We start from the raw sequence: 27,164 nt of genomic DNA, 5'->3' as shown, positions 1-27,164 counted from the left end.
TTATTGGAGAATATATGGTCAAGTACACCATATGGAACTAAATATTGGGATTGTACAACATGCAAGTAATATAGATAATAGTTGTTGTGGTTATAACAATTGTTTTATTGTACAATTTAATTGCAACTTCATCTGAACTATTTCTTTAATTTGTCAGTTGTTGTAAAAGAGAGTTTAAAGAGAGATTAAAAGGCAGTTAACAACAGAGGATATGTGCAAATACTACTGTCTTATATTTATATTCATATATTGTGCATCCAGAAAAAGAAAATTGCTTACAATAACAATTTTTTATTCACTTGTGATCATGAAATTATTGTGTGCGATGAAATGATTCCTTCATTTGTATTGTCTGAATATTTTATGATCTCAGGCTTGTTATCCCAAGATTTAAAAGTGAGAAAGTCTCCATGAAAATGTGTTTTTATCCTTTCATTTAATTGAATCCCTTATTTTTATCTACTCTTTGTTATGTGCATTATTTTTGGAAAATTGTTAATAAGAACCAAAAAAAAAGGACAGTATTATTACAACTACTATGACAATCATTATTGTTCAAATATTAGCAGATATCTGATTAATATTAGAATAGGAACAAACAACATTCATCTTCTAGACTGCAGCCGCTGTAGCCTTGGATTTTGACTTTCTTCACTAATTGTGCCTCCAGTTTATGACTCAACAAGTTTAAAGGATAATTTGGGTGAAATTTTAAACCTGGTGGAATCAGAAAGATTAAGCTACTAGACACATCTTGATCTTTCTCTCTCCTCCTCTGCATCCTATCAAGCCACCTTTACAAAAGATAACCACAAACTAATTTTATTTATTGCGTAACTTCCTGTTATCCTCCATTCCTCTCTCTTACAGTCCCTAGCCGCAATGCCACCTTCACCCTGACCAACGTGGTCCCTCAGAACCGCAAGCTGAACCAGAACGCCTGGAGGATCCACGAGTCCAACCTCACCAAACTTTTCGGGGCCAAGTGCTCTAAGGCCTTCGTGCTGGTCGGCACCGTTCCCTCCAAAGACAACTGGATCGTGAAAAACAACGTGAAGCGTGTCAACATCCCGGACTACATTTGGAACGCCTACTGCTGTGTGGACAACAATGGTCGACCCGTTGAGAGCGGCGCTGCCACCGTGAGGAACACGGAGGACAACCTGGTGGAGAAGCTCTCATTGGATGAACTGGGAGAATTCCTCCAGCAGTTCTCCAATCGGCCAGTAGGGGAGCTGTTTTACAACAACTGCAAGGCGAAAGAGATAAAAAAAAAAGGGATGACAAAATAAATTTAAAGGTTGAGTTTCACTCAGTTGTTGACATGGTGAAATAATATAAATAAATGAAAACAAATAAATGGGGTAAAATGACTGTTTATTTGTGTCTTTTTTATGTGACAGCAAAGACAAATATCAAAAGACAGAACTGAAAAACATGGCAAGTGTCATTCTTATGAACACAGCCTGAATCACAAACATTTATATTGTGTGATTAAATTATTTAATTTCATGTTTTATGACAAAGATGAACCACTCCCAAGCCCCTTCAGGGTAAATGTATAAAAAACCATCCAAAAAGCAATTATAGGAATTGATGTATGAGTATATAGTGTAACTTAAAACAGCTTAAGAGAAAATAATCAAAGAAAGAGCCAACTTACTGATTCACAAAAGAAACACCCAAATATCTATAAAAACTATTAGAAGTAATACGACCCTGAAAGAAGATTCACTTTTCTTTCAGGGTTGTATTTTACTTATGCCTCTCCCTATGTTATTATGGTTTCTGAAAAACATTTAAAACTGCTATAATCAACATGCATGTATTAAAAATGGGTCAAATGACTGACTGTGTGGAATCAATCGTATTGATGAACCCACAGATATTGATCATCCACCAGCTTGGCTCTACTGAGTGATTATTCCCGCCCAACCAGCAGTATTATATTGATTTAAACTGCAAATGTACTTTTTAATATTTTTTAGAGCCTTCATAAACAGACCTAGAACTGTAATGTAAAATGTTTTAGTAGTTACAAAGAGTATTAATATTCTTTTAAACAAATCCCTTTATTATTATAAACCACCACCGACCTCTCTGCACATTTAATAAGCTGCAGTGTGAAGTTTAATCATATTTGAGCATGGGGTGGTCGCACCAGGAAGGCAGGTTGGAGAGTTTCTTCTCAGTGGCTGTTTCTATGGGCCAGCCCCAGGACTTAAAGAACGCAGACAGGTTCATCCCCACAGTCTGGGAGAAAGTCACAGCGTACAGGTTCATCTTTCCAGGGTTGTCACTGGGATAGTTCCTTATCTCGTGGTACGCAGCAAACACCTTCTTAAAGGCGTCCCAGCCAAACTTCTCCTGGAGCTGAATGGAAGGAAACAGAGGTTGAGGGAAAATTTTAAACACAGCGGGTTGGTGGGGGAATTAAAGTGTATGAGTGAGTACTTTAAGCATTCTAACATGAACATGCAAAATAGTCAAATGTTATCCTTATACTCAACAAAATTCAGCCATAAAACTAACAACAACTCAGGCTGATGAAGTGCAACTGAATAGTTGGAGCTATAAACTAGTAAAGGTCACATGATCTTGAAGATGTGCAGTTAATTCTGAGGAATGTTGTGCAAGGAACTGAGGACAACCTGCTTTGAATTGGTGACTTTATCAGAGCAAACTTTTTTTGCCTTGTTTTCAAAATAGCTAAATTGTGCTCAGCATAGAGTTCAATTTTATATTCCATCTACAGCCTTATAGGGGCGGCAGCGGGACTATAGACTTAAAGCATATTTTCATTGTCTGGGTTTTTCGATGCTGGATAAATGGTGACTCCCGTCTGACCCACGCATAGTTTCTCTGCAGAATTTAAAATACAGTAACTCCATTTCACCTGCATGTATGTCTCCAGGGCCGTCCATAGGGTCCAGTCGCTGAGCTTCTTGCCCCCTTTAACATACGTGTCAATACGGTTCTTCCGCTTTGTCAAGGTCATATCTGGATGAGCCTGCATTGGAGGAATCATGATATTATGATGTGAACACAGGGTAAATAATAATACTGATTTTATTATTGTTATCCAAGATAAAAGTCATTCACTCCACCTTTTCCTTGCTCAGCCCCAGCAACTCTTCGTGCACATACACTGACCACAGGTTGCACGTGCACTCAGTGGTGTTTGGTGGGAACTCCCAGCAGCTTCTCTGTTGGTTGTGTCCCAGTTCGTGGATTTGTCCCCACAGGCCCTTGGTTCTTGCATCGTCTGGTTTGAGAAGCTCAGGTGCTGAAGGTAAGTGTATCATCACAGGATAGCCTGCATGCATCCAGCCTGGACGGAGAGACGTTAGCGTGTGTTTGATATTTCAATAGCAATGCACATTTACAGAGGTGTCTTCGGCTACTTTTGATTTATAATGGAGTCGTGTCATGTTCATTTAGCAAATTACCATGAAGTGGAGTATGCTTTAGGGCGGGCTTTCTGTGATTGACAGGTCGCTGCCACTACCAGAGCTGTATGCAGCGTCTCTACCTCACTCCTCCATGTCCAAATACCGGTTTCAAAAAGTCAAGATGGCAACGGCCAAATCGCTGAACTCAAGGCTTCATAACGGCAGTCAACAAACCAATGGGTGACGTCATGAAAACTGACTAAAAACTGGCTCTAACTGATCTCCAAGTCGGACACAAATCTAACCATCATGTATTCTGCAATAATCAATGATTCTGCGCAGGCCTTGCTAGTCAAGAAACAAGACGAATAATAGTCCGTTCGGCAATAATAGTCAGCTGGTTGCATTGTCAACATCTGTTGTCACTAAGTTGTGGCTTTTATATTTGAGTTGTGGCCCTTACTTTCGTACGACACTACTCAGCCAAAGTACATCTTGGGCCCAAGACAGAAAAGTTTTTTCTTTAAACTGTATTGATTTCAAAGCAGTATTAAAGATTTAAATAACAGAAACACTATTCTTCCCTTACAGAACATGCAGCGAAAACATCGTTTGATTGAATATGTGAGAATGTGACAGCAAAACACACTTTTTATTATTTTTATATGAATAAAGTTGTTATTATTACTTACCAGCAGAAATCTGCACGTCTGCTACCATGCGTTCTTTGCGGGGAAATTTGTGTGGTATGGCAGCCAGATCAGCGATGCCCTTCATGATGTTGTTCCAAAGTGCTTCCACCTTATCAAGGCTCTCCAGGTCTCGAACAAGGTCTGAAGGTACGGTGAGGATGATGTTGTCAAACTCCAACTCTGCCCAGGGGGAGGGAGCTTTACGCAGCGACAACCAATCAGCTGCTGTGGTGACACCTGAAACATAACAAGAGTGGGTTTTAAGAGTGAATCAAACAACAAATCAAATCAAATGAACAAGGGCTCTCTGGGCCCCTAACAGGATATTGAATAAACAAGCAAACTAGACCAGAAACTTTTTTTCCAGGGAGCAAATATGTTCATACTGCTGCATGATGTGCTTTAGATTCTCCTCACAGTCCTGAACAAGCAGTGACACACACTCACCAGACTTGTAATAAGGAGCAGTTACAGCCATCGGCACTATGACCTCCGCCCCCTCCACCTTTGTGTTGGGCGGTGCCACCAGGTAGATGAGTCCCCCCCACAGGTTCCACACCTTTATCTTCTCTGAGGTTACAGGAAAATGCTCGCAAACAGACGCTGCTCTCTTCAACTCTTCATGTTTCAGGTAGTCTGACTGAGAACTGATCTGGATCTGAGGGCGACATGGGATATGTGTTACTGCTTTGAAAAACTGTATGAAAAGTTTGTATTGTTCAGTAGATGCATGTGAGTCAATTGATATAAAACAAGCCAGAATAGCATGAATAAATTAAGGCATTCAAAGGAAACAAATAGAGGTGAGCTTGAAGAGAAATGTGTTTTTTTGAAAGTTCAAGTTACATTTGTGATTTGGGGCTTTATTGACAGATTAAACCTGACTTGATGGGCTAAATTAACAGAACATTAATAAAAACAAAGTGTATTCAATAATTATTTGATTTTGTGTTACCTTCCAGCTCTTGTTGACCATGTTTGCTGGCATGATGATCTCGGTCCTCATACCAGGAGAGAGGTACAGGCCTGTACTGATCCACTCCTCCTCTTCTAAAGCACATGAAGAGCATATAGGTGCATGTAAGTTAATGTTATTGCAATGTAACACCACACAGACTACTGCAACATTTAACTTGTACAGAGACAAATTACAGGTCTGCATGCATAATCATTTAACAGTGTGGTCTGACCTGCTGTGTTAACATTAATCTTGATCCTTTTGGTTGGTTTATCCTTGATGAGGTAGGGCAGGAGGGCATCACGATCTGGGGACACACTGTATAACGTTGACCCTACACTGAGGAGTAGGTGGTCTTTGGGGCTCTTCACAGGGTTCTTCTCACTCACCTTGAAGTAAAGAGAATATGAATAACCTTAAATGATGGGCCTCGCTTAATGATGAGAAAAAAATTGCAAAAACGATTCATTTTGCATGTGAAAAAGTAAAGTATGTTTAAAGATGCAAGATCCGGCTCTCTACATTTTTATTTGTGTCCTTTGAAAGCACTCATATGAATTTGAAAGGAGAGAAATATGGAGTGAATGATATCAAGCTGGTCTGCTTACTTTGTTCGAGGCTGAATATAAAGGAGAGAGGAGGAGTGTGGATAGTCAAATAACCATTAAACAACGTTTAATGTCAGATCTAACACTATTACCCTTTAGATGGTAGTTGTTGCCGATATACTGTTGCAAATGTTTTGTTATTACTTGTATTATTATATGTTTGACTCTCTAAATATCATCCCTACCATCAAAGGGACTAAATTCATGACACTTTATATATTCAATCGTAGACTATAAAGTCATGTATGACCCACCTGTGGCATGCCTGCGGACTTCACTATGTCAGTGAGGATGGACAGCATCTGTGTGTAGGAGTAGCTGTCATAAGCCTTCATGTTCAAGTAGTTGGCGCAATCCAGGCTCAGTTTCTTAAGGTGTTCAACCTGATCCTCGGTAAGTTCTTTACCCTGGAAAACATGACCGGCAAAGAGACGAAGGACAGACTGGAAGTGGTTGGTGTCTTTGTTGACCTGGTTAGGCACAGGGGCCTTGTAGAGGCCTTCACTAATGGTTGCCGGCAACATGCTCAAACCCATTTTGTTCAGGATCTTGTTTCCTGAAACACAGTTAAAATAAATATCAACTGATCTACTGGTCCTCCTTTGATGCTTGGTACAACGGTGAAAGTTTGATGGATCGGATCAAATGAACTCTAGTATTAACATTTAAAAAAAAAGAAATAGCTTAAAGTGGCCCTATTATGCTTTTCCACTTTTTCCCTCTCCTTTAGTGTGTTATATATATTATTGTGCATGTAAAAGGTCTGTATAGTGTAAAACCTGAAGTCCACGCCTAAAAGGAGTTACCTTCCCCCTCAGAAGCTCCTGAGCTCCTGAAACGGCTCCATTGAATTTTCTCCTTCACTTCTGTAACTTTATGAGGTCATAATGTTACGGAAGTGACGTAAAACTCCTTCCGGCTAGTTTGACCCTCAAACAACAAAAGAGAGAGACGGAGCTGAAGCTCTGGAGGAAGAGTTTTTTGAAATGTGAAACGTTGAACAATCACAACAGAGCGAGCTAGCTGACCAATCAGAGCAGACTTTGCTGTCTGGAGGGAGGAGCAATAGAACAACAGAGCGTTTCAGAGAGAGGGTGAGAAGAGGTGCTGCAGGACAAGCCAAGATGAGAAAAACAAGGAGTATTATGAGCATTAACGCATGTAAACATGTTGTAACTGTAACTTGAGATAAAAATATGCACCCAGAAAATAGCACGATAGGGCCTGTTTAAGTCGTGTCTATGTGCTCTTATGTCTGTGCTCTTCTTTTAAATTTAGGTTTATGCAGGTGTTTTAGATGAACAGTATGAAGCAGCAGCCTGTTGATGAGGAACCACAATAATCACTCAGAGATCTTCATGGGTCCAAAATGTTTGATTCAAGCCGAAATTGACACCATGGAAAACTACCTACATACATAAATACTTTTTTTAAATATTTAAACTTTTTTTCTCAGAAGAAACCCGGAGATAATTTGAACCAATCCCAAAAAACAACCCTGGGGAGAGAACAGGTACACTGGCGACAGCATGATGTGCTATCGATGAAAAATAAAGTTGCAATATAACGACAAAAGGTAAACAATAAAACATTCTGTAGCCAAAAGGTAGACAGGAGATATATTTCTTACCAATTTAATATATGTGAATCAAAATTCCTAAAAGTAATTGTTCATAGTAATCACCCCAATCAACTCAGATATTGGACATATTGACACACAAATGCAAGATCCATGGCAGTAAAACGAGACCCTTCACAGCCCAATTCAACTGAGCATATATTTGAAACCAGTCCAACTTCGGTCTCAGGTCAAGTCTCAGTGTCTGGACCACTCTTTGGTCTTTGTTCTTGTTTCTTTAGTCTCATCTAATCTATGTGTTTATGTGTTTGTTTGCTTCCTTGCTTGTTCTGCCGTTCCCAAATTGCCCTCACGGTGTCATCAGTGTTCTCCGACGCCTGACTGACTTTCTCACTGGCTGCAGTTGACGTGACAATTACAGTTTTTGTGTTTCTAATGCAGATCCACCATCCTCCAATTTGTACCCCACCACTGTACTTTCTGCTCTACTTTGAAACTGTCAGTAAAAGTATTTAGCGCTGTGGAAAGATCCAGTGTCAAATTCTAGTATAACATTACATGGATATGCTCAGCAATCATACATAAAGTGATATACCATCAGGCGTTGAAACAAGAACCATAGAATGAGAACTCTTGTGGTGCATTATCATACCTGGGTAATCTGTCATTGGGTTTTGCCCATGGTGAGTACTGGCCCAGTGCCACGAGTGTCCACCAATCAGCAGACCTCCTCCCTCTGCCACAAAGTTTTGGATTTCCTCCGCACCATCGTCGCTGTACAGTTCACAAACAAATACACTCAGGTCTTTCCTTAATTTCGTCTCCTCATACTTTATCTCTGACTCCTTGAGAAGTTTGAGGTTTGGCATAACACCGACGGACCCCTTCCGGCCTTGGTCCAGCCAACCAATGGCATTTTTCCAAAACGGAGCCAGTTTCTGTAATGATGAGAGTTAGACAGAGTTTTTATTACGTGCTCAATTTAACCGATTTCCGTTCATTTAAAGAAATTCATTGAACATTCATTGACTTAGACTGCACCTTTGATTTCAGAGGAGATTCATGTGAGATCACAATGACTCGTCCCTTCCCGTAGTAGGCTCCTGCCAGGAACGCCTGTTTATCCTCGTTGGTACCAATGGGGAACGCTAGCGGGCCGTGGACCAGAGCCTCAGAAGCTAAAAGACCTTCCCTGAGTTCAAACTCTGAAATACCCTGAAGTAAGAACTCTAGGTCATCTGTAAAATCCGTACCAACACTGTATTAGAGGAGAGAGGAGGGAGAGTGAGACACAGAGGGTGAGAAGAATTCCCAGATTTAGCGGACCTCCATAATTCTCATGCACTGTATCAGTATTCCTACATTCATTTTTCAGTAATAATAAACTTTATTTTTATAGCACTTTTCAAAGCAAAGGTTGCAAAATGCTTAACAAGATATTAAAGTCTTTAAAAATAGTTTTAAAGTTTTACAACATTGAGTAAAGAAACAACATATGGATAAGAAAATGCTCAATAAAATAGTCTCATTAAAGAAATGAACATCAGAGAGATTATCTAGATTTGTTTGCCGTGTCAAGCAGACTTTCATTGAAGAAAATCTCACAAAATGCTCCTTAAGTAAGTAAACACACAAAAGTGATGTATATAAATGAAATGTGTCGTATTATGCTCCTGCAGTGGATTAGGGGTTTGGTATATTACATCACGCTCAGAAGACTAAACAATGCAATGTATTAAAAGACAAGTGAACGTTGAAGAAAGTATACACTTACCGTAAAGCCATCCATGAGGATGGGATCTCTGGGCTGACATCCAGGATCTCAACCTTCCCATAGTGCTTAGTAAAGTAGATCCCAGCCACAGCAGACACTTTATTCCCTGGAAAGTGTAGAATTGGGTTCTCCTTAGGGTTATTGTGAGCCCAGTTCCATGCCTGCCCTGCTATCAGCACTCCTCCTCCAGCTTTCAGAAAAGCCACCAGGTCCTTCTCGTCTGCACCAACGCAGTAGGCGTCCGTCACGTACACACCAACCTCCCGATTATCAGTAAAAGCCCCAACAACTGAGACTTGGAAGCTGGACTTGCTGAGGTTATCAGCGACTCCCTTGATGTTTTTGTGGACCCCTACAGGCAGGTGGTCGGATCCATCTCCTCTCAGCCAGGTCAGAGCGTTTTCTACCAGAGCAGGAAAGGCCGTCAGGTATCCCTCGTGACCCAGGACCACGATCCTCCCACGGCCGTACAGAGAGGCTGCCATCAGGACCTGGCCTTGGCTGTTCATTGCTAAAGGAAAGGCATGGTCTCCAATCAGCACCAGGTCACTGGGGACACAGGGGCCATGGAGGTCTAGTTTACACAAGCCCTTCATCAGGGACTTGTAGGCCTGAGTGCGTTGGTCGGACATGGTGGGAAGGATCGATGCGCTGAAGGTTGGATGGAGAGGGTGGATGGCAGGATGGCAGAAGAATAGTGTTGAGTCAGATGTAATTTGTGTTGGTGGTTTGTCAGGCTTTCCTGTGGGAAAAGAAAGAGTATGAACCAAACTTTACACAATACGTATTACACAAATACAATAAAGTTATAACTTTGAAATGCCAACATACCAGTGGTTCAAAGATGAAGAGATGATTCAAACGCTGTCCAGCTTGTTACAGCAAACCCACTCCTGCACCTTGGTATATATAGTTTTTAAAAAAAATATGTTGGGGGGGGGGGGGGGGGGGGGGGGGGCTGAGGAACTTATGAACCTGAGGAAAAAGTACAGGGCTAACATGTTACTGCATGCAATCAGATTCTGCAATGTTGCATCAATTGTTGGCAGCAGCACAGGGATAAATTCAGCATTATCAATTAAACAAGGGTAAATAATTAAGGTGTATTTCCTAAGAACATTTGTATTGTGCAACAAGCACAAGTTTCGTCATTATATTGTGACATATTGTGCAGATTTTGCCAATATAATCCCCCTTTGTCCATTGCTAGTGAATTTTAGTGGATAGCATCATAGAAGAACTTTAACCAAGACCTGAATTTTACTGAACATGCCATTACAAGTCCATCATTTGAGCAGAACAATACTATTAAAAGCTTGACTGTGTTCAACAATGAGAAAACCATTTATTTATTTATTCTCAAACACCTATCAAATATGCTTCTTAAAAGGTTCACACAAATGTACATGTTTATATTGTCGAGTTATATCTATTCAAACATGCAAAAGAGTGAAATTTATCTTACATTCCACTCAGACCACCTCACTTGTCTACCTGAAAGAAGCTCCCTCCCCAACTTGATACATATCATCATACAACCCACTCCTGCACCTCATTGGATTGTATACAGACGTGTTATAACACAATTTAATGTGGGGGAATCAAAAACAAATATGTAAGCTGAGTTATAAAATCACATCTTCCTGTATACAAATAACTTGTGTGTTGTGGCATGAATCCTCGACAGAACCGCACGGATTAATTCTGCACTATCAAATAAAACAAGTTTAAATAAATGAGTTGTATTTGCTCACAACATTTGTATTGTACAGCAAGAAGAGCCTTAGTCATTATAGTGTGCCATATTCTGCATATTTTGCCAACAGAATGTCCCTTTGTCCATTACCTGTGAATTGCTTTGGATATAATCATTTAAAAACATTAACCAAGACCTGAATTTTACAAACATCCCATTATAAGTCTTTCATTTGAGCAGAATACTACTATTAAAAGTACCCTGACTGCGGGCAACGAAGAGAATACCATATATTTATTCTCAAACAAATTTCAAATATGCTTCTTAAAAGGTTCACACAAATGTGCATATTTTTATTCTTCATAGTTGTATTATGAAAGTAGCAACAATCAATAAGAAAGTGATGACTTATATATATATATATGACCAGTTTCTTATGAATGATAAGATCAGAATGAATATTAAACATATCTGGGAAAGGGACTTTGGTGTTCACCTAGAGGACCAGACCTGGAGCAAAGTTGTGTACAATGCCAAAAGAATGACTAAATCAGACAATTCACACAAAACACAATATGAGATCATTAATAAACTGCATGTTACTCCAAAAATACGTAGTCAATATGATGAATCGTGTTCTGCAGCATACCAGAAGTGCCAAAACATATTTTCATCTAATGTGGTCATGTCCATTAATCACATTATTCTGGTCTTCTGTTCTAGTAGAGAGTGAGAATTGTATTGGAGTCAAAATGGTAATGGTTCCAAAACTGTGTATTCTTGGTGTAAGCTCCTTATCTGGTCAAGAGGTTAAATTATATGCACTATATGCTGGACGCCTTTCAATCGTACATGTTTGGTTGGATGTACATCCACCTACATTGTCAATGTCATATGATAAATTATTATGAACTCTTCCCTTCAAAAGGTTATTTTATTGTATTTATCTATTTGTTTTGTCTTTGTCAAGGATATATGTACAAGAACATTCCAAAAAAATATTTGTTGTAAATTTTACCATATGTTTTTATTTTTTATTTCATGATTTGTTATGTTTTGTTGTTCAAAAATAAAGAAATAAAGTTGGGAAAGTGGGGAAAAAATTACATTTTTATATTGTCAAGTTCTCTTCATTCAAACATGCAAAAGAGTGAAATTTATCTTACATTCCACTCAGACCACCTCACTTGTCTACCTGAAAGAAGCTCCCTCCCCAACTTCATACATATCATCATACAACCCACTCCTGCACCTCATTGGATTGTATACAGACGTGTTATAACACAATTTCATGTGTGGGAATCAAAAACAAATATGTAAGTGATATTGGTTATCTGTTACCAAAGGACAACAGTGTGACGTCCAGGATTAACATCTTGCTGTATGCAAATACCTTGTGTGTTGTGGCATGAATCCTCGACAGCAGAGCACGGATTCATTCTTCACTATCAAATAAAACAAGTGCACAGCTTCACGTCAACCTTTAAGAGAAACAGTCCGATAGAACTTTGTTAATTTGACAAAATTAATATTGAAAATGGGCCACTTTGTAATTCCTGTTGCAATGTATCTGAGGGATCAAAACAAGGACTAAAGCAGCAACATGGCAATGAAAAGGTCTATAAATCTGATAAATATTAATTGATTAATGACCTAATGGATATTTATTTTCTTATGGTTGCTATGACAGAATCTTGTGTTCCGGAATTTCGTCACAGCAACCATAGGGCTGTATGGGAGGCTGCAGACACAGAAATATCTGGACTTTAACTTAAAGAGTAGTTAACATGCCAGTGGGGATTTGCACATACTTTATTACTAACTGCTGTAATGGCAAATTTAGGTTTTAGTTAGACTGTGGGAATTCTATGTTTTAGTTATACTGTGGGAATTCTATTTGTGTATGTTTGAAGATATTATATCCACAGGCCAGGTGTAGGGAGGTGTTTACTCTCCCCTCCCTAACCTACTCCTTATCCCAGGCGCCAGTAGCCTTGATCACCGCACTTGTTTTGTCCTTTGGCTTGCCAGTGCATAACTTGTTGTGTTCTGTGTGATCCTGTAAACTCTTGCCTCTTTGTAATTAGAAATAAAATACTACAAAGACACTCTTTGTCATCTGATCGTATTTCAACGCTCACTTCAGACTCATCTCAGTCAGTATTAGTATAGTATTATTTGTTTCCACAACAATTTGGCGTCACGAACAGGATCACTAGAAGATCGTCCTGAGGAGACGGAGGAACGGTGACTGATCATCCAGGAGGAAATCTCCTGACTGATCCACCGACGACTCTGGGCCATCTCTACTGTGATCCAAAGGACCGGATTGATATTGCGATATAATCTGTAATAGAGTGGTTTTCAAGGGTTGTGATTATTCACCTATGTTTTGGTAATATCTGGGTCATTGTGAATTTTATAATTAATTTAACCTTCCTGAATTGTTTTGGCTTTTGTGACATCTTACGTCCCTCATATCCTTTCGATGAGGATAGGTCAAAAGGAGAACTGGTAAAGAGAGACGGGCGTTCAGGTTAATTAAAATCTGGGTGTGGTCGTTCTTGACCTAAGAAACATTTGTGTAAAGGTGACCATTGCTCACACACAGTCAGGTCCCATGTTTCACAGGGACCTGACAAAGACTATGAGGAACATTTCTTCAGAGACCTAAATGACGAATTTGACACATGTGACTTTTATGTAACACGCTGGCGTTGTGCTATTTCTGTCTCGCTCTCCACTGACCAGTTATCTCTGTTTAAGATTGATGGCTCTCATCCTCATGTCTCTCTCTCGAAGAGCGATGACGAACAATGGCGCCATCTAGGACCCTTTGTGAGAAGGTGCAGATCTTTAACCGACTGGACTTCCACTCTGGATCCCAAGGTTATGTATTCTCCCTCTGCTGATGTTTACAGACAGCCGTTCCGCTGCCATCTGTACACTTTAAGGTCTGTTTACCTTTTTGATGAATGTGAGCCAAATTCTACTAGTTCGTTTCTAGCTCAGACTCCATCACAAGTGTCTCCACTGCTGGCTGAAGTCCCTGACTCGCTCTGGGCAAAGAATAAATATGACGTAGGCCTCATCAAAAATACAGAGCCTGTGGTTATTACACCTAAGTCACATTACAGACCTCGCAGAAATGAATAGCCACTGAAACAGGAAGCCATTGATGGCATCACTCCAGTATTTAATTAATCTCGACTTGCAAGCTGTAAATTATTCTGAGCATGCCAGAGCTCCGTCGGTGCCAAACCCTTACACCATTTTGTCTCAGATCCCGCAGGACTCTAAGTGGTTCACTGTAGTGGATCTGTCAAATGCATCTTTCACGGTGTCTTAACAAGACATCCTTGTTAAAGCATATATATATATATATATATATCAGAGTGTGCAGCCTTTCTCTTCAGTGCATTACTTTGTAGGCTCTGTATGATCCTGTAAACCTCTGCCTCTTTCTTATAAGAAATAAAATATCACAAAGACACTCTTTGTCATCTGATTGTTATTTCAACGCTCACTGCGGACTCATCTCGGGACATCGATAGATAGATAGTATTTGTTTCCACAACAAACTTCAACCCTGCCTTGCTCAGAGGTTTGAGCTTAGGCACAACACCAACCATCCCCTTCCGTCCTTTGTCCAGCAAACCATTATCCACTATCTCTGTTATGCTCTTCATTCTGTACACATGACATCTATTGCATTCTGTCCATCCTGGGAGAAGGATCCCTCCTCTGTCGTTCTCCCAGAGGTTTCTTCCTTTTTTCTCCCTGTTAAAGGGGTTTTTTAGGGGAGTTTTTCCTGTGCCGATGTGAGGGAAGGACAGAGGATGTCGCATGTGTACAGATTGTAAAGCCCTCTGAGGCAAATTTGTAATTTGTGATTCTGGGCTATACAAAATAAACTGAATTGAATTGAATTGACAGCTGCCACACAAGGTATCACACCATGTGTGCTGGGACGAGGAGCTGGATGATAAAGAGGATGCTTTTAAATGTTTTTTGTGTCCTGATTTTTTATTTAATTTTCAATTTGTGTTTGTCTCGTTTGTATTTTAAATAAGTGAGTACTTTCTCGAGTGTTTATACGTCCGTGGACATATTTGTGACCTTGATAGCGTCACCACAGTGCAATATGCGTCATTAAACCGTAAAGATGTGTAGTTGAGATTAAAATAAAGGTCACATTTGAGGAGGGGCGTCGCGGCTGGTGCGATATCTTCAGATTGTCTTTAGTTTGACTTTCACTTATGGTGTTGCACATTTATAATTCCCCACAAAAATGCAGACAACAAGATCTCAACAGATAAACGTGCGTCACACAGACACATGCACATAAAGAAAAAAGTTAAGGAAATAAGATAAGATAAGATAATCATTTATTAGACCCGCAGAGGATAGTGCAAACAAGAGACATAAAAAAAAAAAAAAAAAAAAAAAAATATATTATAGATAAGCAAATCAGCAATAAAAAACAGTAAAAAACAGTAAATAATCCACAGTAACTGAAATATTATATATACAGACAGAAACTATTATAACTATTGTATTGCACAGTGTATTAGTGTCATGTGGTCTCCTGACAGCAGCAGGAAGGAAGGACCTGCGGAAGTAACAACCATTCTAACAGTGAACTAAAGTCAACTTGAGGGAGTAATATGCACACTTTATTCCACTGTATCCTTTGACAGATTTAGAGGTTTTTGAATCTCCTATTCTGTTTAATTTGGCAGAGGATCGAACACACAGTGAGTCAGTGAGTTCCTGCAAAGCAAGCAAATATCTCAGTTTATCTATAGCTGAATAAAATCTACCTGTTTGGAGAGTTAATACGTGAACTATATCATTTGGACTTTGCCTCATAAACTAAGTTGGGTGTACTTGATGCGTTGTGTGCTGATTAAATGCAAATACAGCAGCTGTGTTTCTTTTGTGGCAGCACACTCATATAAGAAATGTGTGATAATATAATCCATTCTGTCCAGTGACGTATGATCTTATCTAATCCTGCAATAGACCATTGGTTGTTTGGACCGAAGTCCCTCCTCTTACTGTATTTGCCTTTTCCTGCTACTGTTCTCATTTATATTGCCACTTCTCTACTGTAAGGAAGTGTCCCTGGAGGATTGCCTTATTGGGAAGCTATTTTGTCACCGTGTTTTAATACAAGCAGAAAGCTAATTTAACTTTCAGGTAACTTTCTGCTTCATGTTGGTTTTTTTGTGATTACATTTTTTGTAACTTGTCTCTGAAGCTGAAGTTGCAGATTTATATATTTTTTGTTCTAACTTTGTTGTTTCATGATGTGCAAAATAAACAGTAGGCCATCTGTCGTGCTTTTTATTGTATTTTTAATCTCTATCAGCTCTGTCTCTTGTTCTCCCACAGGAAAGTCTGACTGACTCAACATCCTGACCACAGCTTTATTTTAACATTTCATCTGATCTTCAGAGAATCGATCCTTCTCACCATGTCCAAGCAGCGCGTCCAAAACCACCAAGAAGGGGCCTATATGTCCCTGATGAGAGGTTTGAGGGAGCTGGACCTCCGTGGCCCCTGTGTCCCCAGTGACCTGGTGCTGATTGGAGACCATGCCTTTCCTTTAGCAATGAACAGCCGAGGCCAGGTCCTGATGGCAGCCTCTCTGTACGGCCGTGGGAGGATCGTGGTCCTGGGTCACGAGGGATACCTGACGGCCTTTCCTGCTCTGGTAGAAAACGCTCTGACCTGGCTGAGAGGAGATGGATCCCACAACCTGTCTGTAGGGGTCCACAAAAACATCAAGGGAGTCGCTGATAACCTCAGCAAGTCTAGCTTCAAAGTCTCAGTTGTTGGGGCCTTTACTGATAATCGGAAGGTTGGTGTGTACGTGACGGACGCCTACTGCGTTGGTGCAGACGTGAAGGACCTGGTGGCTTTTCTGAAAGCTGGAGGAGGAGTGCTGATAGCAGGGCAGGCATGGAACTGGGCTGAAACGCACCCTAAGGAGAACACGCTGCTTCGTTTTGAAGGGAACAAGGTTTCTGGTGTGGCAGGGATCTACTTCTCTGACCATGGAGGTGAGGCAGAATGCCTCCCTGTCTACCCACAGATCCCATCCTCCTGGATGGCTGTAGTGTGAGTGTTTACTTCTCTTTCTTTTGCACATTTGAACAGCTGAAATGACTTCTGTCAATCTCTAAACTCCAGACATTTGGTTCAATCTCTTAAATTCAATTAAGAACTTGAATACAACATAACAATACAGAGAAATTCTACAGCCATGTTAACAGATCCTTGTAACTGTATTCAGGCATACCGGGGCTTTGATCTAAATGTTACATCAGTATGATCACATATTCACAAAGTGTAGTGGGTATAATATTTACTATCTTAATTTCGCATTTTAGCATGCTAACATGTTTAAGAGAGATAAGATAAGTTAAGATAAGATCTTTTTTTTTTTACTAATGAGCTTTAAATATAAAGTAGGCTAAACTCATTATGATTTATTTGGGCACCATGGATATACAGTACCAGTCAAAAGTTTGGACACAGATTCTCATTCAACTACTTTGAAGAATGTAAAATCTAAAACATATTCTGGTTTGTTGAGCATTTGTTTGTTTACCACATAATTCCATATGTGTTCCTTCATAGTTTGGATGTCTTCAATATTAATCTACAATGTAGAAAAAAATAAAAATAAAGAAAAACCATTGAATGAGAAGGTGTGTCCAAACTGGTACTGTATATATATGTATATATATATATATATATATATATATATATATATATATATATATATATATATATATATATATATATATATATATACACATAGAGCCTAAACGCACCATGCAAGTCAACTCAACCTCTATTGACCTTAACTGTGTACCTCTGCGCCAAAGGCTGACAAGCATGTCACTGTGATAACTCAGCATGCATGGGAATGAATTTCAATATATATATATATATATATATATATATATATATATATATATATATATATATATATATATATATATATATATATATATACCAGAAGTCATACTAATCCATCTCATATGTGTTATGGGAAGAAAGTGTTCATTGTGGAGAATAACGCTGGAAGGTCTGGCATAATGCCTGTGGTATTTATACTGAGGTGAGTAGTGCAGCAGAGTGAGCAGGTGAGAGTGATGGTGCTGATGAGGTGAGTGAGGGAGACAGGTGCACTGCATGAGGCTGATTAGGTGAGTGAGGGAGAGTGAGATGAGAGAGTGGGGGCTGGGCTGTGAGCTGAGAGAAATAGTGCAGGAAGAGTGAACAGGTGTGACTGTGACACATTGTAGTTAGAATTTAGGTCACAGTGTGTAGTGCCGGTGAGTCGCTAGTAGGTGTCAGTGTCGCTGCAAGAGCGGTGAACGAGAAGATGAAACCAGAATACCCTCCAGTGATTGTCAATTTGAAAGTATGTTATTGGGGGATGTAATTTATATATCCAGGACTTTGACAATGCTCACACTGTACTTTGTACATTGTTTGGTTGGGTAAGTGACTATTAGCTGTGTCAGTTTAGCCAGTTAGCAGATAATACTATGTTTTTTTTAGCATAAAGGGCCTTGACAATGAACCCTCTGGAGACCACGTGGCTATGAACCCTCTGGAGACCACGTGGCTAGCTCATAGCTTGTTTGACCATTATGTAATAAATATGGTGCTATGCTCTGCAGAGATTATCTTTATAGAAAAATGAAGGACATTTGGAGAAAGTGAGATAATCTGTGTAAAAGAATAAAGCTTGGCAGGTGATTGGATGAACCATCTGTCAATCAATCATTTCACAATTCTCACCTGATTTTGTTGGGGTTTTTTTGTCTCCTTTTCTCCTTTTCAAATGCAGAATCGGCAAGGATTTTGAGGACGACTTGGAGTTCTTACTCCAGGGGGTGTCAGAGTTTGACCTAACGAACGGGGTAGTAGCTTCTGAGGTCCTGGTCCACGGCCCGCTGGCCTTCCCCATCGGTACCACCGAGGATGGACGAGCCTTCTTGGCAGGAGCCTACTATGGGCAGGGACGGGTTGTTGTGATCACACATGAAGGACTCCTAAGACGAGAAGTAGGTTTTGTTTTATTTAACATGCCTTCGCAGTCACTAGATCTCAGTCAAGACACTTAAAGAGGGAGTAAGAATGTTCATCCCTCCAGAGGAGACTCAAGACACATTACTGGTACATATATTTTGGGTTTTCCTTTGATTTGTCAACCATTACATTACAGTCATTTAGCAGACGCTTTTATCCAAAGCGACTTACAATCAGTAGCTCAAAGCTTATATTACATATCATTACATATCATTCACCCATTCACACACTGATGACAGGCTACCATGCAAGGTGCCACCCGCCCATCAGACTCTAACTAACATTCATGCAACATCCAGTCCACACCGATCCTCTGAATGGAGAACTACCCCATCTGTTTAATATAAAATAGTTCATAATTTTGGTAAAATAACTGAATAGGAATGTCTGTTTTAGGCTGAACAAGTGAATAAAAAACCCAGACAATCAATTCAACATCCAAGTTATGATTGCCAGAAAGTTTTCTTGCTTTTCTAATATGCCAAATGCTTTTTTTATGTGATTAACAAGCTACTGTCTTTCTTTGATAAACCTTCATCACAGACACTGGCTCCATTTTGGAACAATGCCATTCATTGGTTGGACGAAGGCCGGAATGGCGTCGTTGGCGTAGATCCAGAACTCGACGAGGCCTTTAACCTCTTCAGCAAGTCAGAGTTTAAGTGTGAGAAGACAAACTTAAGGGAAGACCTGAGTGTGTTTGTGTGTACAGCGTATAGCGATGAACATGTGGAGGAAATCCAAGACTTTGTGGCAGAGGGAGGAGGCCTGCTGATCGGTGGACATGCCTGGTGGTGGGCACAAACTCATCCTGGGGAAAACACCCTGACAGATTTCTCAGGTACGATAATGTGCCACAAGATTATTAATGCTGCCACTTTCAATCTATGATAATATAACGTATTTACTATTTGAAAGGGACCATATAGAAAATGTTAACATAAATGTAACCATTCCACAGTAAGCTTAAAATCACATTTTCAGTCACGATCACTACATGGAGATACATAGATGCACATCAAGCTCAAGAAATTTAGGTCAATGAGTCCAAGGGCTCGATGTGTAACATCTGAACCGCAGAGTTGGGGCCAGTTGGGTCAGGGAAATGGCTCCATCTACTTCAGGTTAGATGGTGCTTGTGGTATTCATCTCAGGATACTAGAGCCAGAGCTTATTGTAAGAGGTGGGCTGGTTTAGCACGCCAAAAACAAATACACAAAGGCTGAGGCGATAATGATCTTTACTTTAAAATTTGCACAGGGACTAAACAAGCACAACAGCTAGAGGAAGCTAAAAGGGGAGCTGAACTAAAATGAAACACCGGGACTAAGACGAGACAGACCAGACACTCTGGTGAAGGCATATCTAAAGAAAAGAAAGTAGACTGTTGTTTTATGACATGACAGACCTGCATAAACATGACAGTCAAACATTTTTCTTGTCTTTCAGGAAACAAGATCCTTAACAAAATGGGATTGAGCCTGCTGGAGCACATAATCTGGGAAGGTTCCTTCAAGGCCCCTGTTCCCAGCCAGGCCATCAAAGACACCTACCACTTCCGCCACCTTTTACACCGCTTCGCTGGTCATGTCACCGAGGGTGAGGACCTTACAGAGCGGGAGGAGGAATACCTTAAAAAGCTGGGAAAGGACTGTGCAAACTACTTGCGAATGAAGGCTCATGACTGCTCGTCCTACACACAGGTGGTGTCCTCACTCACCGACATCATAAAGAAGTCGAACATGCCACAGGTTAGACAATTACTTTATAGTCTGGGATTGTTATTAGTTTGTGAGAAAGGAGAATGGTCCTTTTTTGTTTCTGCTTTTCAGTTTGGTTTCATGTAGGGGTGTACGATATATATATAAGATATAAGAACAACGGTATGAATTTTACCCCCAGCATGAAGTTTTACTGTACAGGCTGACCGGAAGTGCCTTGAGATGCAACTATTGATCGGCTGCCGAGTGAAAGGGACTGTTTTTCAGCTGATCGGCCGTTTCATATTTGTATATTTTTTTCACATTTAAATACCTGTGCACCTGCTGCAAAATTATAGTTTAACGCCGGCACACAGAGGAACAGAGGGTCATTTCACAGCCACTCACACTTCACATGTGTCGGCGATTGAAGAAGACATCAAATTCACAAATGAACAACCTTAAAATATATATATATATATATATATATATATATATATTATTCATTCCCATGCATGCTGAGTTATCTCAGTGACATGCTTGTCAGCCTTTGGCGCGGAGGTACACAGTTAAGGTCAATAGAGGTTGAGTTGACTTGCATGGTGCGTTTAGGCTCTTGGGCGAAGGTAAATTATGAAACATCTTGGCTAGAAACTTGAATAAATACATTTGTGTGAAGGAGATGGTTTTACAGTAACAAAAAATAGACATTAGAGAGGCAAATATGACCTGTTTCATGTTTAACACTAGCTCTAAACAGCTTATAATACATAATTACAACTACTAATGCCAAGCTTTTTTTTTTTTAACCAAAGCAAGTTATTAAATTGAAATACAATAATTTATTTCCTATTTTGAATTGCGTGTTTTCTGTAGATAACCACAATATATGACCATAACAAAATAAAACGATAACATTTACAATTGACTGTTCACATTGACTTCGGGATGGTCCAACTATGCAATGGAGTTGCCATACCAGTGTTCTACCCCCAAGAAGCATTTACATTAACATTAACTTTTAGGAAGAATTAATATACCCTGATATATACCGTCACCATCTGAGATTGAAAATTATATTGTGAAATAAATTTTAGGCCATAGCCAGCCCTATTTTCTGGCTTTCACTGCCTAGAGAGGTGAATATGACAGTCAGTTACCTTACATATAAGTTGAAGGGGCAACAATAACAACACTCTCCATATTATGTCTGCATGAGGTCTAATGTGGTTTTCTTTGCTGATCATACTGTGACACTGAGCAACCTCTGTGATGAAATTCATGATTCATTTTCAAGGTGTGTGACAGCTGTCCCGTGAAGAGTCCCAAAGAGCACCTGCTCCTCAGTGTGGCGGCAGAGGTGTACAAGGTTTGCCCCGATCCTGATGCCCTCCTGCCCTACCTCATCAAGGACAACCCCTTGATGCCAGTCGTCTACAACCACAGAATCAAGATTAATGCTAACACAGCAGGTCAGACCTCGTTGTTGTGGACAAATGTATGACAGAAGTATAATTACCAGTAATAACTGTATTTAAAGAACTGTGATTGCTCTGACATCATTTGTGTGCACAAATAAATATATATTGCGGTCATCTTTGTGCTTTGCATTGCATTAATATACTGATCTTGTGTGTATCTGTGTGTGTGTTTCAGGAGAGGAGGAGTGGATCAGTACAGGTCTGTACCTCTCTCCTGGTATGAAGACCTACATGTCCACACCAGCAGAGATTGTCAATGAGGGATGGGAGGTAAAGTTCACTAAATCAAATCAGAGTTATCAAACAACATTGATTAACAAATCAAGTCAGTCAGTAATACATAATCTATCTATCTATCTATCTATCTATCTATCTATCTATCTATCTATCTATCTATCTATCTATCTATCTATCTATCTATCTATCTATCTATCTATCTATCTATCTATCTATCTATCTATCTATCTATCCTTCCATCTATCCATCAATCTATTTTTCCTTTGAGTCAAACATGTAACTATATTAAAAAATATACTGCACTTTTCATTCATAAAGCAGTAACACATATTCCATGTCTTCCTCAGATCCAGATCGGTTGTCAAACAGACCACCTGGAACATGAAGAGTTGAAGAGAGCGCCGTGTGTTCACGAGCGATTTCCTGTTACTTCAGAGATGATGCAGGTGTGGAACCTGTGGGGGGGACTCATCTACCTGGTGGCTCCACCCGACACACAAGTGGAGGGGGTGGAGGTCACAGTGCAGATGGCTGTACCTGCACCATACTATAAAGCTGGTGAGTCTGTGACAGGTGACCCTCCTATGTATATATAAGAGTTCTGATACGATGATTAGCATTTAAAAGCAGAGGCAAGGCCTGTGAGGTGAAATGTAGTTTATTTAATAAGACAAAAGCAGGTTCAACTGAAAGTAGGTAGACTGGTACGATTGACCCCATGGACGTAGGTTGTTAGAGATTAAAGACTGGGTTAAACACTTAATGGGTGAACAGACCAACTAACCACGGCCCTATAAAAAGCGAATAAATCAAAACTTAGGCATTCAGCATTATCTGACTTGATGAGCTGGATGAGCGCTGCCTGGTGCGTGACTGGAAAGTGCAGCTGAACTTGGGGCAGGGGGTGAGACGGGACTTCTGGGTTGCAGGCTTTCAAGTTTAAGTTTATTTTATTACCTTAATGAGGTTATGACTAGTAAGGCTAGTTGAATACTCTCAGTACAGATCTACACGAGTGTCAACATAAAGGATAGAAAGAAAAAAAACTCCAACTCATTCTTAATAAGACCAGAAAGTCTATTATAGTGAGTATTGAACAAAGAGTGAGTGAAGTTTTGGTACAATGTTGAGGACTTCAAAATGGCGAAGAGGCTAGGCAGGTAAAGTGAAAGGCAGTTTATTTGGTAGTAAGACAACAACACAGAGAGGCAAACAACCCTAAAGAGAGTAGTCGAAAGACACAAAGCTGGTATGTGCTGGGGTAAAAACAGACAGACAGACAGACAGGCAAGGCAAAGGGCGGCAATCCAAAGGTGAGAGCACAATAGATGATCTGGCAAGGAGGAAGGGCAGGAGAGCAGGTACATACACTGATGGGTTGATGGGAATGACTGTCGCATTGTTTTGCCAGTATTGTGACTAAAGGTACATATATGAATATTTACTTATGGAATTTACTAAGAGTTAGACAAACAAGTAAACATCCGTTGTGCTTATTACCTACATTCAGAAGTAGTTTCTATTCATGAAACTGAGTCATTGAAAGACAGAGTTCTCAAATCAAGCTAACTTGTGAATACACATGTGCAATTATGTCTTTCTTCTCTTCAGGTGTGACCACAGCGGCTGATTGGTTGTCGCTGCGCACAGCCCCCTCCCCCTGGGCAGAGCTGGAGTTTGACAACATCATCCTCACCGTACCGTCAGACTCCGTTCGGAGCCTGGATCGCCCCGATGAGTTGGCGGCGTTTTGGGATAACATCATGAGGAACATCGCTGATCTTGCTGCCAAACCCCACAAATTTCCGCGCAAGGAACGTTTTGTAACTGATGTGCAGATCTCCTATGGCAAGTATACTCAATGAAAATGACCCGTGTCTTATACTTTGCTTTCTTTGTATGAGGCTGAGCTCATCACAGTGACCACGCATGTCACCTGCTCCATCCAGGTTGGATGCATGCTGGTTATCCCATCATGACACACCAGTCCACAGCAGCCGAGCTGGTCAGCGTTGACCATATTAGGAGTGAAGGCTTGTGGGGGCCCATCCATGAACTGGGACACAACCAACAGAGAGACTGCTGGGAGTTCCCACCACACACCACAGAGTGCACGTGCAACATATGGTCAGTGTATGTGCATGAAGAGGTGCTGGGGATCAACAGGGAAAAGGTGGAGTAACTTAGTTTGTTTGATAAAACAACTGAGACCGATAGCTAGAAAAGCCTGGTCTTAATATGTATTGTGACATGTTTTTATAATAATACACATCACAAAACACTTGTTTGTTCAATCTGGAGAAAAGTATATGGCTTTTCACTTGGATTACATTTGTTTGTTCAATGCAGGCTCATCCAAATATAACTTTGGAAGGTCGAAAAAGTCAAAGAGAGGAGTATGTGAAGGGAGGCAAGGACCTCAGCAGCTGGGAAATGTGGGTGGCCCTGGAGACATACATGCAGGTGAAAGACAAATACTGTAAATCACATCCAGTAGAAAAGATGTGCATGTTAACAGAAAGAGCTCTCTATGTTTTCAGAGTTGGCCCAATTTTTTTCTTCTGTTTTAGAGCCACATGCAGATGATATTAAAACTACAATTCATGTTTTCCTTTACCTTCTGTCTCTTTCCGTGCAGCTCCAGGAGAAGTTTGGCTGGGACGCCTTTAAGAAGGTGTTTGCCGCCTACCACGAGATGAGCAACTTTCCGGAGGACAACCCTGGAAAGATGAACCTGTACGCTGTGACTTTCTCCCAGACTGTGGGGATGAATCTGTCTGCGTTCTTTAAGTCCTGGGGCTGGCCCATAGAAACAGCCACTGAGGAGAAACTCTCCAACCTGCCTTCCTGGAGCGACCACCCCATGGTCCAGTATGACTGAACTTCTGCTGATTAAAAGTGCAGATACTCACACACTTTGCACAGAGAACACGCCCATATGACAAAAAAAAACCCAGATGCCATTAATCAGACAGGTTGACAGGACTGGTTGTCTGCTAGATTAGTGCGTACATGTGCACTTGTTTTATTTGGTAATGCCAAATGTAATCCCACATTACAAAAGCTGTTTGCATGCAGCTTCATGTTAAAGATTTTAATCTAACAGCATGAGTAAAAGACATTCATAGGTCAGCAGGCATCTTCAGTTGGGAGCTGACTCTTGGGACTTTCTTTCACAGCCGTATTACCTCCTGTAGCTTAATCTTTACAGGCTCATGGATGATTCATGTGTGGCTCAGAACGTAATTGTTTTTTTTATGTTTAATGATGGAAAATGATTAAAGTTATGTTTTCGAGACGACTTATTGGTTCAACTATGTGTGTGTTTATGTTAATTTGCCTTCATTTTCACTGGAAAATATCTAATTATAAAGCATGGAATCTGTCTGTCTGTCTGTCTCTAGTGTGTGTGTCCTTCCCATACCTCGAGAAACTCATCTGCTCTACTCCACATTTGGTGGGTGTGTATGGAGTGCTATGTCGAATTTGTTGCAATGTAATGTAATGATCTTTGAATAAACAAGCACACAGGAATCCAGCATGTCTTCGGCAGCGGACAGACAGCGACTCGTGGGCTGCACTTCTGCTGCTGGATGCTGGACACACTGCTAACGCTACATGAATGCTGGACAACGTTTCACCCAAACTCTTCTTCACCTCCCTGGAGGATAGCCTACAGGAACAGCGCCCCTCCGATTGCAACTGAAATCGTGTACGTTTTTGCCATATTAACATATAAGTTAAAATTTACCTCCAATCCTTAAATCAATGCTCCACTTTATAACCACTGTGGTTATGTCAAAGCAAGCACCTTATACACATGTTGGGAAATTACTTTCCCTGAGTCTATTTAACCGATGTTTATGTCTGCAAGTAACCCGACCTGGGGGAGTTATTCAGGGTTATTTTAGTGATTTAAGGGCCCCATGCATCTCTATCTTGTTTTGCAATTCCCCCTTTCTGTAACTGGGATTTTTGTTATTAGCACTCAAAACTCTTTCTTCAGTTAAACTATAAACTATTACTAGTAAAAGTCCTGCATTTAAATGTTTACTTAAAGTGAAAGAGAGGCATCATCATCACAACATTGGCTCCCTTAAATAAACTTAAAGCTTTAAAAAGAGCTTTAAATTCAAAATTACTGCTGGATAGTTTCATGAATAATAATGCATCATATTTTAATTGTTACATTTTGTCAATCAAATCTGTATCTCAAACAGAACGAGAAACATTTCTCCGTCAAGTCTATGTACTTCTTCAATGTATTTACTTATACACTAAGTACCATTCAGAAGAGTGCATATTTTTTTATTTGCTTTGGTATTTCTGGTTAAAATGAGTTACAATAGTAATTCAATATTTCTCATATCTCAACATAACAAATCTATAGCTGTTTGGGGCCCTTTTAGTTAGGGGCTCCGACAGTTAAGTCTGCCCCTGGTGTGTTTTCCTGTGAACCAGAGTGCATTTCACTTTCTGACGGTGTATCTCTGGTGTGTGATGCAACTTATAATGGAATGAAAATTAGCTCTGTTCTGAACAGGCATGTTTTTAATGAGCACTGAACTACTAGTAGGCTATCAAAACACTCACCCCACCCTTTAAATGCCCTGCAGATGTTGTCGAACAGCTCCCCTACTGATATATTTTAGAGCTGCTGAAAGGTTAGAAAGAGTTGAGAAATTGACAATTTGTGGCTCTAGTGGGATGCACATTGAGGTTTGATGAGGTAGAGATAAAGATGGTGTGTAAACAACTAGACCAGCTGTGTAATCAACACTACTACATACTTTCATCAGCAGTCACTGATTATTTCCTTGGAAGTCAAATATTTTTGCGGTCCCTGCAAGGCAAACGGCGAGTTACAGTTTTGTGGTTTTGCATAGATGAGATAAAGCTGAGTATTGTTAAATGTTTTGACTAATAAGTGCA

General features: G+C 40.2%; 2 protein-coding genes across 5 annotated transcripts; one reads left to right on the top strand and one right to left on the bottom strand.

The window, feature by feature from the left end:
- Positions 1-2,130: 2,130 nt before the first annotated feature.
- LOC129102511 (TRPM8 channel-associated factor homolog) lies at positions 2,131-9,635 on the bottom strand. Its single transcript, XM_054612731.1, has 11 exons — positions 9,004-9,635; positions 8,271-8,487; positions 7,882-8,167; positions 5,905-6,206; positions 5,275-5,431; positions 5,040-5,134; positions 4,532-4,742; positions 4,085-4,321; positions 3,108-3,331; positions 2,897-3,010; positions 2,131-2,373 (listed from the first exon to the last, which is right to left on the bottom strand). Exons 1-11 carry the CDS (start codon positions 9,633-9,635, stop codon positions 2,131-2,133), a joined length of 2,718 nt encoding a protein of 905 aa, XP_054468706.1.
- A 5,734-nt stretch (positions 9,636-15,369) lies between these two features.
- On the top strand, positions 15,370-25,677 carry LOC129101930 (TRPM8 channel-associated factor homolog). Of its 4 annotated transcripts, XM_054611859.1 has the most exons (12): positions 15,370-15,456; positions 16,097-16,825; positions 18,573-18,789; positions 19,358-19,655; positions 20,264-20,565; positions 21,812-21,986; positions 22,171-22,265; positions 22,580-22,790; positions 23,844-24,080; positions 24,182-24,405; positions 24,582-24,695; positions 24,871-25,677. In XM_054611859.1, exons 2-12 carry the CDS (start codon positions 16,179-16,181, stop codon positions 25,111-25,113), a joined length of 2,763 nt encoding a protein of 920 aa, XP_054467834.1. In that variant the 5' UTR covers positions 15,370-15,456; positions 16,097-16,178; the 3' UTR covers positions 25,114-25,677. The 4 variants fall into 4 exon arrangements, with proteins under 4 accessions (XP_054467834.1, XP_054468004.1, XP_054468090.1 ...); XM_054612029.1 differs by lacking the exons at positions 15,370-15,456; positions 16,097-16,825 and adding an exon at positions 17,866-17,882; XM_054612115.1 differs by lacking the exons at positions 15,370-15,456; positions 16,097-16,825 and adding an exon at positions 17,867-17,922.
- Positions 25,678-27,164: the final 1,487 nt, after the last annotated feature.

This window comes from Anoplopoma fimbria, chromosome 1, assembly GCF_027596085.1.
Source record: "Anoplopoma fimbria isolate UVic2021 breed Golden Eagle Sablefish chromosome 1, Afim_UVic_2022, whole genome shotgun sequence".
Taxonomy (NCBI): domain Eukaryota; kingdom Metazoa; phylum Chordata; class Actinopteri; order Perciformes; family Anoplopomatidae; genus Anoplopoma; species Anoplopoma fimbria.
Note: the sequence above shows the minus strand (reverse complement) of the source record. Positions and strands in the feature narration are given on the sequence as shown.

Coding starts and splice junctions, on each gene's coding strand:
- LOC129101930 (XM_054611859.1), top strand. CDS start 16,179: ATGTCCAAGCAGCGCGTCCAAAACCACCAAGAAGGGGCCTATATGTCC. Junction 19,656..20,263: donor CACCCTGACAGATTTCTCAG/GTACGATAATGT, acceptor CTTGTCTTTCAG/GAAACAAGATCCTTAACAAA. Junction 22,791..23,843: donor TGCACCATACTATAAAGCTG/GTGAGTCTGTGA, acceptor TCTTCTCTTCAG/GTGTGACCACAGCGGCTGAT.
- LOC129102511 (XM_054612731.1), bottom strand. CDS start 9,635: ATGTCCGACCAACGCACTCAGGCCTACAAGTCCCTGATGAAGGGCTTG. Junction 8,168..8,270: donor AATCTCCTCTGAAATCAAAG/GTGCAGTCTAAG, acceptor TCATCATTACAG/AAACTGGCTCCGTTTTGGAA. Junction 5,432..5,904: donor AGTCCGCAGGCATGCCACAG/GTGGGTCATACA, acceptor CTTTACTTCAAG/GTGAGTGAGAAGAACCCTGT.